This window comes from Urocitellus parryii, chromosome 6 (assembly GCF_045843805.1).
Source record: "Urocitellus parryii isolate mUroPar1 chromosome 6, mUroPar1.hap1, whole genome shotgun sequence".
NCBI classification, from domain to species: domain Eukaryota; kingdom Metazoa; phylum Chordata; class Mammalia; order Rodentia; family Sciuridae; genus Urocitellus; species Urocitellus parryii.
Genome location: NC_135536.1, coordinates 26,807,872 through 26,819,977, shown reverse-complemented (window position 1 = coordinate 26,819,977; position 12,106 = coordinate 26,807,872). Strand labels below are relative to the sequence as shown.

The 12,106-nt window shown below is 52.7% G+C and overlaps 1 protein-coding gene across 3 annotated transcripts in view; it reads left to right on the top strand.

The window, feature by feature from the left end:
- The window catches only part of Esrrb (estrogen related receptor beta), a 159,736-nt gene extending 147,846 nt beyond the window's left edge, over positions 1 to 11,890 (top strand). For all 3 annotated transcript variants that reach the window (XM_026402058.2, XM_077799506.1, XM_026402066.2), the window contains exons 6-7: positions 6,171 to 6,440; positions 11,480 to 11,890. In XM_026402058.2, the coding sequence (XP_026257843.1) occupies positions 6,171 to 6,440; positions 11,480 to 11,724 (515 nt within the window). In that variant the 3' untranslated portion in view covers positions 11,725 to 11,890. The remainder of the gene's footprint in view (positions 1 to 6,170; positions 6,441 to 11,479) is intronic.
- The last annotated feature ends 216 nt before the right edge of the window (positions 11,891 to 12,106 follow it).

The following is a 12,106-nucleotide window of genomic DNA, read 5'->3' as shown; positions in this document are numbered from 1 at the left end:
GCAGGTGGCCTGGGCTCCATCCCAGCTCTGTCCTCCCTGGCCTTGTGTAAGATACCTGGCTTTCCCAAGCTTCAGCGTCCTCATCTGTAAGATGGGGGTCTTGATGGAGTCCCCGTGGGGGGACGCAGCCCATCCCGTGGCCACTTGGTGATGCCAGACGGTTGCCGTGGTCGTCGTCATCACCCGTGGGATCTCCGTCGTTTCTCCTCATCCAAAGTTGAATTCCTTTGGATTAAAAGAATAAAATAAATATAGGGGCTCATTTGTCTGTCCCAATTGCGAATTTTCCTACTTGGCATTAATCTGCCAGCTGAATTATTTGCATCTGACCTTCCAGTGTTTAAGGTAAAATTAATTAGTGAAGTCTTCTGTCCCCGCATGCAGACCTCACGGCACGGACAGCGGCACCCACTGCCCAGTGTTTAAACTAATTGGCTTAATCCCGTCTCAGATGAGATGGTGAGCTAGCCCTGAGAGAGAGAGAGACGGGCAGGCTGGAGGCCACCCTGAGACTGTGTTGGCTCTTAGCCACTTTGTTTCTGGGATAGACAGAAAGAAGAACTGGCCACTTCAGACTGCTCAGGACTAGATCTCTGGAGAGGCTGCTGTCTTAAGCAACAGGAGACCATGTCCCTTGCTTTAGTATCTTCCAGTCTCTAGTCCAAGGCCAGGCACACAAAAGAGCACTACACACTTGGCCTTGGTGTGCACAAAGTGAGCACTCACTGTATGTAGGGTCTCCTGCTTGGAGTTGTAGCTGGGACAGGAGTTGCAGGAGGGCTCTTCATTTGTGGGAGATATGCTCCAAGAACCCCCATGGAGGCCTAAAACCATGGATAGTTCCAAATCCTGTCTAAATACAGTATTGTTCCCTGTATGCACTGCTGCACAGTGTCAGAGTTAGTCTGCTCTTCTGTGTTTTATGCTCTGGTGCCTCCTTTGCATTACTGCTCTTGTGCTTTGGGACCATTATTAAACAAGGATACTTGAACATATGTACTGTGTCAGTTGCCCTGGTAACTTAGATGTCTACTAAGTGGTGAATAGGGTGGGTAGCATATACAGTGTGGATACACTGGAAAAAGAGATTATTCGTGTCCTGGGCAGAATAGAGCAGGACGGCATGAGGTTTTGTCATCGGTCTCAGGATGTTATACAGTTTAAATCTGACCCATCATTTATTTATGGAATTTCCCACTTAATATTTTTGAATGGTAATCGGCCTCAGATAACTGAAACTTTAGAAAGTGAAACCTCAGATAGGAGAATGGACTACTGTAGATTCATTTCTGCCCCAAGGATCTCACTGGACCAAGGACGAGTTCCCCGGGGAACTCAGGGAGGGTTGTGATTTGCTCAGAATGGCAGCCCGAGTTTAGTTCAGTCTGAGGTTGAACTTGTCAAGTATTGGGCTGCTTGAAGGGTAAGCGTCTTCAGAGTGCCCACCTCTTATTTCCTGTGAGCAAGAAATTAGGACAAGAGCCAGCATCTTTTAGCAGGCGGAGAGAAGCTCTTGATGAATTGAAGCCTCCACACGTTACTAGCAGGTCACCCACCCTCCCATGCAGGCTGGGCGGCCAGGCCAGGGGAGCCTTCATGGGGAGTCACCACTGACCCTGCCCGGTCCAGGCTGCATGTCCAGGGGCTCCCCAGAGGCCTCCTCAGAAAGGTCCCTGGGCGGCCTGCTCCCAGGTAGCTGCCGTCTGGCTGGATGAAAGATGAGCTGCCGAGTGACAGCAGCTGTGTCTGCAGTGGCCCCAGATCCTATAATTACATCTCCCTTTATTACCTCTCTAATGGCCCTCCAGGTCGGCCGAGACCATCATAAATTAACAGATTATGAACTCCACTTGCCACAAATTATGTGCTTTCTTTTTCCTTTTTTTAAATTCTAGATGCTCCTGGTGCCAGATCCCGGGGGGATGGGGCCTGGGCAGAGCACGGAGGAGGCTGTTAGATCTGATGGTGCAGATAAAGAAATTTTCTGGGGCAGCAAAGCCCCTGGCGGGAGGCCTTCGACCCAGGGGCCTGGAGTGGCAGTGCTGCCCAGGGTCAGCCCCACCCCACCCAGCAGCCCTGCTCTCCCAGGGACCCAGCCACACCCACAGCTTCTCCCAGTGGACAATGCCAGGGCCTCCCCGGCTTGGAATCTCTGACTCCCTGGAGGAGGAGTGGCCCAGCCCAGGATAGAGAGGTGGAAGTGGAAAGAGCTTTCCTGAAGCGTGGAGGAGTGCTTCAGCTGCTTTGGGTTTAAAATAAAGGAATATGTGAAGAGGTCAGATAGGGTGGAACTCAGCCTCTCCAATCCCCCATTTGAGTACCCTTCTGGAAATTTCCTATATGTGCACAACACTGTGAAGTGTCTCCACCCCCACCCCCTGGGGGGCGGGGAGATTCCCACTCCCACAGTGCTTACACTCGGTTTTTCCTTTAATTAGACCAAATGGTAGCCCTTCCCATGTGCTGAGCAGAGTTCTGGTGTTCCACGTGTCATTGCATCTGAACAACCCCCCAAAGTCAAAAGCTATGGTTTTCCCATTTTACAGAGGAGGAAATGGAGGCTCAGAGAGGTGAGCTTGCCCAGGGTCATCTCAGGTAGTCAGCAAGCAAAGATTCTGACGTCCAGCCCGGAGTCTGTGCTCCCAATGCCCTCTTTATGCTCTTGGGTATTTTTGCCTTTCCACACAAACAGTTCTACTTCTTCTTCTTTTATTTGTTTATTTATTATTGGTACTGGGGACTGAACTCAAGGACACTCAACCACTGAGCAACATCCTGAGCTCTATTTTGTATTTAGAGACAGGGTCTCACTGAGTTGCTTAGCACCTCACTGTTGCTGAGGCTGGCTTTGAACCTGCGATCCTCCTGCCTCAGCCTCCTGAGCTGCTGGGATCACAGGCATGCGCCACCATGCCTGGCTTCTACTGGCTTCTACTTCTTTCTTTCTAGTAATTTCTAATATGCCATTCCTTTAACTGAACATTGCATTTATCTAATTAAGTGTTTCACATTAGTTACGTGTAGGTTGTTTTCTGTTTGTGATGTTTCAAACAGTAATGGAATCGATACCCTGTTACATTAATCCTTGTGTATTTACACATTATCTTTCTGGGAGATACTCTTTTGAGAGGTGGAAGTGCTAAATTGAAAGGAGTATGCCTGTTGTTTTGTTTTTGATTAAACTGTATTTATGATTTAACTTTATATTTGAACATGTTGAACTTTGACATGATTGAAAATGTGCACGCAGATACCCCACCTCCATCCCGTGCCCTCCTAGAGGGAACCGTGTTTGTTTCTCATGTTTGTCTTCTAGTGTTCCTTTTTTCAAATCTTAGGAAGCATTTGAACTATTTTAAAAGTTAGATGATGGCCAACATTTCTTTCCTTCCCCACATGGAGCAGTGTGGCCTGGGTACCCGGTTGGCACCCTGGAGCATCTGGTAGAATCTTCTCCTCTCTCCAGGACATTTGCAGGTGTTCGAGGAGGAGGAGAGAAATCGGGGGCTGAGCCCACTGTCCACACCAGCCTAGCAGCGTGGTGTTGGGGGAACAGCTCCCCCAGCTGTGCCTGCGCACGGGGCACAGAACTTTCCAATAAGGTGCCCCCAACTCCCACCGAAGGCCAGGTTGATTCCTGAGTCTTACACGATGGTGGGCAGAGGCAGCTAAGTCTGAATCTGAGTCCAAAGGATTGAAGGCGCTCGACAAACTGCTTTATTGTCTTGTTACCTGGGGGATGTCCAGTCTCTCCTCCGCTGGGAACAGGGGTTGGGGAACAGGGGTTGGGCCCTGCTCTGCTGCAGGCCCAGGGCTTGGCAGTGGAGTAAACAGTCCACTGTGCTCAGTGTTGGGTGTCCTCAGCATCCTCCTGCAGAGCTCTGTCCCCAAGTCACCCTTCTGCAAACCCTCCCCAGGCCCTCTCTGGCACATGGTCCCATTGCATGTCCCCAGAGCTGTCCACTCTCCATGGCTCCTCTTGTGGTCATAACTGTGTGATCGTTTGTGACCTTTGGTGATCCGGGACGCCCTCTTCACCACGCTCTCTTGAAGACAGGGAGCAGTTCTGGCTGGAGCCCCCTCTCTGTCCCGATGGATCTCTGTGGGTTCCAACAGCCCATTGAGCTCATCTCGCTTCCAGCTGAGTCCCCAGTGAAGCAGAGGCCCGGCACTTAGTAAGTGCTCAGTGAATATTTGTCGACTGACTAAAGGAGCAGACCCATGGCGCCAACTCTTGTAAACCTCCTACCTGGGTGATCAGCCCACAGGGGCTCTCCTCCCGCGTTTCCTGAAGCCTGGCTCTTGCCCAGCCCTCCCTCTCTGCCACCTTCCAGTGGGGCTGTCTATTAATCTCACCCCTGCCCTCCTCCTCCATCCTCCCTGCCAGTCTGCAGGCCCAGACGCCCCTCGCAGTGCGGCCGGCACTTCACCACACACCCTCCTGCGCGGGCTGATTGGTATCTGTTAATTAATGTCGCCCAGGGCCTCTCTCCTACTCAGAGACCTGATAAGGGAAATTGAATGTCCATTTCTATCTGTCTTTTATTGCCTCCCGACTCCTCCGGCCCCCATGCACCCTCGCCCATGCTGGGGATCTAGATGGTGACACACACACAGCTGACCCCTCTGTGTCCCGGCCTCTCCCCAGAAGGCATATCAATCAGCTCCTCACCCCATGTGGGTGGCTGGCTGCAACCCTTCCCACTCGCTGGCTGATCTCCTCGTGTTCCAGTAGCCCGTTGGTGACCCAAAGCCCAGGCTGTTCCGATGGGACCAGGTTCAGGACAGCCTGCCGCCCCAGGAGCGCCCCCTAGGGGTGAAGAGTCACACACTGGTTGGAAACCAGGGACAGATGAGGGGGCATGGATCACAGAAGCCAAGGAGATCAGCCATGAAAAACAGGGTGCACCCAGGCCATAGGCACATGCAATGGGAAGACAGGAGTGAGGCACATCAGGTGTCCAGGACATCAGCAGCTTCACGGCGCCCGGCTGAGGGCCACTGAGAGCCGCCGTGTGCTGGGAGTGCTGCTGGGTGTTCAAGTGCATCTTTTCGACCCCATGACACCGTGACATCAGCTAATGGCAGCCAGGCAGGGCGAGCTCCTACGTCAGCAGATCCTTCAGGGGCAGAATTACCCCAGAAAAAAAATGCCTTAATTTCTGTGCACGGAGCCAATGGCTTTGTGAACACTCTTTCTCCTTTAAATTAACATAGCATGTCAGTGTGGGAAGCCATCGTGCAGCCCCTGGGGAAGGTACTGCCTCGTGTTTAGTAGTTAAGATATGTGGCCAGGCAGGGTGGCTCTCGCCTGTCATCCCAGAGACTCAGGAGGCTGAGGCAGGAGGATCACAGGTTCGAGACCAGCCTTAGCAACTTAGGCTGTAAACGATTTAGCAAAACCCTGACTCAAAATAGAAAATAAAGGGGGCTGGGGATGTGGCCCAGTGGTTGAGTGCCCCTGGGTTCAATCCCTAGTACAAAAAAAAAAAAAAAGAAAAGCTGTATGAGAATCAGTGATCTTACTCTTTCTTTCTTGGCCTCTTGTTAATCAAGATGTTAATTGACGGTGCCTATGTTAAGTACATATATAATGCAGTTCCAGGATGTCATCTTCGTTTGACAAATGTTGACCTTGGCTCATATTAATAAGAGCCCAACAAATACTAATTATGTCCTCCTGTCCTCACCATCTCATTTAGACTCCACAGGAACACAGGAGAGGAGGCTGAGGCCTGGCACTTGTGAGCTCCACAGAGAAGCTGTGCTAGTGAACCGGGAGGGGGGTTCCAGCCCAGGCCCAGTCCAGGGCAAGGCGGCTTCCTGGTTCTGGAGGCACCCCTACCCAACCTCCATTCACTGTGGAGTCGGCCTTCTTGCTAGCAGGGAGGGGGAACCCCAGTGACCCCCAGGACAAAACGTTGTTGAAGGAGAGTGATGTACTCAGAAGGCTGAGGCAGGAGGATGGCAGGGTAGAGGCCAGCATGGGTGGCTTAGCAAGACCAATGTGGAGCTCTGGTCATGTAAGTCCTTCCTGTGAGTTTTCAGTGTGGCTCATTCACCACGGAAGGACGTGGGTTTAGCAGCTACCCAGGGATGTCCCCTGTAGCAGGTTCTGGCAGTGCCAAGGACAGAGCCTGCCCCTGACCACCGCTGCCCTCCTCCCACAGGTTTCTCGAATCTTTCCCTGGGCGACCAGATGAGCCTGCTGCAGAGCGCCTGGATGGAGATCCTCATCCTGGGCATCGTGTACCGCTCGCTGCCCTACGACGACAAGCTGGTGTACGCCGAGGACTACATCATGGACGAGGAGCACTCCCGCCTGGCCGGGCTGCTGGAGCTCTACCGGGCCATCCTGCAGCTGGTGCGCAGGTACAAGAAGCTCAAGGTGGAGAAGGAGGAGTTTGTGACGCTCAAGGCCCTGGCTCTGGCTAACTCAGGTAGGGGCCGCGTGGGGTCCGCGTCTCTGGGGCTGTAAGCCGGGCTGCGAAGGGTGGGGAGGGCCGGAAGGAGCTGCCCCTGTTCTCGGCAGCAGAGATGGGTGGGGCAGAGCAGGTGGCCAGGAGTTGAGAAGACGGTGACATCCAGATCCAAATGCTGCTGAAGGACACACAGTCAGGTTGCTCAGGGTCGAATCCTGCTTCCCCCACTTGAGCAAGCGGCTTCACTCTGAGCCCAAGTTTTTGTTTTAATCAATAAAATGGGGACAGTAAACAAACCTTACTGCACAAGACTATGGAAAGGATTTATTTATACACAATTATATTATGCTTACAACATGCCTGGCACGTAATAAGTGCTCAGCTTGTTCAGTTAGGTTTTATTTATTTATTTATTTTTTAGTTGTGTTGGACACAATACCTTTAATTATTGACTTTTATGTGGTGCTGAGAATGGAACCCAGGGCCTCACATGCACCAGGCGAACACTCTACCCCTGAGCCATAACCCCAGCCCCTGTTTCTTTTTTTTTTTTTTTTTGCCACTGGGGATTTAACCTAAAGGTGCTTAACCACTGAGCCACATCCCCAGCCCAGCCTTTGTAAAAATATTTTATTTAGACAGAGTCTTGCTGAGTTGTTTAGGGCCTCGCTGAGTTGCTGAGGCTGGCTTTGAATTCATGAACCTCCTGCCTTAGCCTCCTGAGTCACTGGGATGATAGGCATGTGCCACGACATCCAGCCTGGACCTAATTCTTACCCACAGCCCTGTGAGAAAATTTTTAATTATTGGAGCCACATTTTACAGATGTGAGAACTGAGGCTGGAAAAGTTTAAAAAAAAAAAATGTCCAGAGTTAAGACCCAAACCAGGGTCACCTAATTTCAAAATCAGCCCAAGCTTTTATCGACTCCTTAAAACTTTCCATCAAATTGCTTGAACACATGAAAATGAAACCTTCCCAAATGAACCATTTAGTCTGTCGTCTAAAAAAAGAGCATTCCCAGGCTGGGAACGTGGCTCAGTGGTAGAGCATTTGTCTAGTGTGTGCAAGGCCCTGGGTTCAGTTCCCAGTACCACCTCTCCCTCACAGAATGCCCGCAGAGAGGGAGGATTCATCCCGTTTAACCATTTACCAACTTCTGGCTAGATTACCTAGGGTGAGGGGGCGGACTGGGAAATGGTGGGTGAACTTGAATGTGTCCATGTGCGCACTGAGCCCATGCACGCTACGGGGTGCTAGGGCTGCAGGACGAGTACAGGGTCCCTGCCCAGGAGTCTGCCAGCAAGGCAGGCATGGAATTCTGCAGGGAAGTGTGTGGTGAAGCTAACTGCTCGGGTCTGGGTCACAAGGACCCAAGTTCAACTTCTGTCTCTGACATTTCCCTGGCAGCAGGACCTTGCTCAGCTCTGTTCTTTGTGCAGTGGGGATATTCTGATACCTCTTTCAAGCACTTTTGTGAGGGTTAATGAACAACTGGAGATAAAGCACTTTGTCCAGTGCCTGGCCTAGAAGAAAAGTTTAATGAATATTAGTTAATTTCATTCCTATTCCTGTTAGAGGAGACTAAGTGTCATCAGTTCTTGGTGAGGGAGGCTGCTGGAGACACGCAGGGCCACCGACCCGTGAGCTCCATACTGTCCCGCTTTGACTGAAAGCCCCACCTTCCAGGAAACCCCGCATACCTGCAAACTGGGACAGCTGGTCACCCTAGCCTAAGTCACCCTAACGTGGCTTCATGGTTCATTCAGACCTTTGCCTGAATGTGACCGATCCCCCAGGTGCTGAGCTCTGCAGCTGACCCCACAGTCACCCTCCTAGACTCAGCCCTGCTCCGCCCAACCCCAGGCAGTTAGTTTCTGGCTCCACCCCTGGGCGCTGTCAGCCAGGGGTGGACCCGGGAGGGCAGACTGGATCAGAGCTCTGTGTGGATCAGCCTCGTCTGCCTTGCTTGCTGCCCCCATTTCTTGTCTTCTGATGCATGCCCTCCACAGGCCCTTGTACCCAAGCCCCTGCCGAGGCCGTGCTCCTGGGGACCCTCACCTCATACAGAGGCAAGCGCTGTGTTTGGTTCAGTTCCATTTTATTAATAATAAATTAATATAAAATAATAATTAACATTTCATAGGGATTGTTCACACTTTCAGAGTCCAAAATTGTCATGCATTCTTTGGTGCAGAGTTTTCTAGCACCCAGCTTTGCCCGAGTGTGCCCTCGGTCGCGTGGGATGAGGTTCCAGGCCTCTTGCCCACCTGGCATCTAGAGGCCATCCTGTGGCTGGGGCGCAGGTGCCAGACTCTCTGAGTGCAGGATGGCCTCAGCTAAAAGCAAGGCGCTGAGCAATTCGGTGAGACCCTGTCTCTAAATAAAATGAAATTTTAAAAAAGGAGGTTGGGGATGTGGCTCAGTGGTTGAGTGCCCCAAAACAAACAAACAAACAAAAAAGCAGCACTTTCCAAGGTGCCTGTAATGAAGGATCCGTTTTTAAATGTTTTAAACTTTTTGATTCATCACAGGCTGATCATTTTGTAAAATACAACAAAAACGAATTATTATAAAAAATGAAATTTAAAAATCAGATATACAAAGTATCAGCCCATTTTTTAAAATTTCTAGATACAATAGACGTAAGGAAAACGTATCCTGTCAAGTTGCTCTAAAGTTTCCAAATACTCTCAATTTCTACCCCGGGTTTACCCAGGCCACTGTTAAACAACCAGAGGGCAGAGCGGACCTGCCTGGTCCCTGTGCTCAGAACAGCACAGGTTTGAAGAGTGGACTTCAGGACCTGCCAGCCCCAGGTTCAAACCCTGCCTGTGAGTTTGGAGTAGTCAACCTCTCTGAGCAGCCTTTTCCTCCTCTGCACAGTGAGGCACCTGCTCGCCGCAGGTGCTTCTGCTCGTCTCTGCCAGGCCTAGTGCTGGCAACCTGGGGAAGAGGCTGTTGGATACAGTCCCTGACCCCAGATGGGGGGGACATGAACATGGGCAAAGCCAGAACCAAACATGTTCCCAGCACAGTGGAGGCTCGTGCAGAGGCTCCGGGAGAGGTTTTCAGAGGGGAGTGGAGAAGGCTCTGCAGTGGAGCAGTCGGCGCAAGGCAGGAGATGGGAAGAACGCGCCCTCTGCTCCCCGAGCATCTCACACCTGAGCACTGAACGCAGGGTGGCCTCTAGATGCCACTGGGCAAGAATCCAGGTTCCTTGAACCTCATCCCCTGAGACAAGAAGCTCAAGGCTGGGCCGGCCTGGGTTGGAATGGCCTCAGCACAGGAGCCAAGAAATGTCCGCGAGTGACCTGTCCCCAGCCTTGGGGAATCACCCAGGTGGCATGGAGGAGAGATGGGGTCCAGGAGATCACTGAGGAGGTCCTGGTGGCCTGTGGGTGCCACCGTGAGGTTGAGCAGATGAGACGTGGCGGGGTTCAGTGGCTCATGCCAGGCAGGAGCAGAGCACGTTGGAGTGAGGCCAGGCCCCAGAGCTCAGCCCCTCGGGAGCCTGCGGTCTGCCGTTCACCCCACATCCCGGCCATCTCCAGGGCTCCCTGACAGCGGGAAAAATTCATAGCCATTGATTTTGTAATTAACAGTTTATCAATGCCATCGATACAGACTTGCTGATGGATTGTGGAGAAATTAATCTTGCAGTGTTATTTTATTTCATTTTTGGTCGAAGACACCTGCCAATTTTGGCCTCCTGGGGGAAGGAGAGGAGGGTGACCGGACAGGGAGGGGGAGCTGGACAGAGTCAGGGAATCCAGGTGGCCAGGGTCCAGCCTTGCAGGGACCAGCCACATTTTGATTTACATTGTGAATGACTGTAAATGACTTAGAGTATAGGAACAGAGCCATGTTCCATCTCCCAATTGGCAAAGGAGTCCTTGCTGGCTTGGTAACTGTGGAAAAATGTGGAGGAGACTTGGGTATGGCCAAGGATTACCCAGCCCTGCAAGGACACTCCCCCCAGACCCCGTCCCCTCAATAATGATAATAATAGGTAAATACTAGGTGCCGACTAAATACCTGGTGATGTGCCATTTCCTTTAACCCTTACCACCATACAAAGCTGATACGTATTTGTGCCTCTACAGTCTTTTCTGTCATTCTACTGCTCCCAACCCAGAAAGAGGCCGGATCCTGGAGGGCACAGGCAGAGTACAGCCCCAGAGGGTTGGGAGAGTCACCAGGATCAACCAGTCCTCCCACCTTTGGCCAGCCTTGGGCACCACAGTTCAGGGTCATCAAGGAAGGTCAAAAGAAGTCTGGTTCTCTCTCCCCAGGGAGTGGGATTCCCTTTGACTCAAATGCATGTTAACATAGTGTCAGCAGCACCTCCCTGCTGTGGTGAGATTTAGGTGCATTTCATTCAAATCCTCAATTCGTGGCCTAAATTCAAAGTCCCTCCCGTTTATTTTTTCATCTTTTGCGGTGCTTGGGATGGGACCCATGGTGTCACACACGCTGGACATGCACTCTGCCACTGAGCCACCCCAGCTTCCTCCCTGAGGGTCTAGAGCCCTCCCTCCTCCAGCTCCTGCATCACTGGGCCCCAGGCGCCCACCATGGGGTGCCCTGACCTGCTTGGCCCCGTCTCTGTGTCTGCCGCTGGGACCTGCAGCGTTCACAACTGCACTGTGCACCAGAGGAGCTGGCGCCAGCAGGGTGGTGACAGTGATGGTGATGGCAATGGTGACCTGCTCCCTGGGCACGCACTAGTGACACCTACTGTTCTAGCCCTTAGGCAGGATAACTTCTTTAACCCTTTGAGGTAGTTCTGGCCTTTATCCCATTTCCCAGATGAGGAAAGTGAGGCACAGAGAAATTAATGTCATGCATCTGGCAGGTGAGGGACACGGGACTCCAGCACTGGCACCTCCAGGGACCCAGACAGCCAGCCTCTCTGGTATCAATGTGGGTGCTTCCTGGTGGCCCCGTCCTTAGATGCAGGTGTGCGCCCCAGCTCTATCGTGTCCTCTGTGGCCTCGGGCCCACAGTGTGACCTCTCTGTGCCTGTGCCACTCACACGCGCCTTGTGCCCGCAGATTCCATGTACATCGAGGACCTGGAGGCCGTGCAGAAGCTGCAGGACCTGCTGCACGAGGCGCTGCAGGACTACGAGCTGAGCCAGCGCCATGAGGAGCCGCGGAGGACCGGCAAGCTGCTGCTGACGCTGCCCCTGCTGCGACAGACGGCCGCCAAGGCCGTGCAGCACTTCTACAGCGTCAAGCTGCAGGGCAAGGTGCCCATGCACAAACTCTTCCTGGAGATGCTGGAGGCCAAGGTCTGACGGCCCGCCCACAGACCACGCCCACCCATGGACAGACGGATGACGGACCGCGGTGGAGCCCTCACAGCCACCAGCCTCGACCTCGACCCCTGTATCATGGCTCTAAGCTGTGCCAGCGGAGGGGCCTCTGCCTCTTGGCTGTGTGTGCAGACTCCTGGGTGCAGTGGGGTGGGTGGACGGGGACGGGACAGGACGGGAGGGAAGGGGCCTGGGGCTCATCTGTCACCCGCTTTTTCTTTGGTATGTCTTTCCTTCTCACCAGCAGTGCTCAGGCCTGGCCCAGGGCTGATGCCCCTGGGGACTGGAGACCACCAGAGGAAGTGCCCACCGTCCCTGCCAGGCCACCAGGAGGCAGCGGGGCATTTCCCGGCCCTCCTGGGGT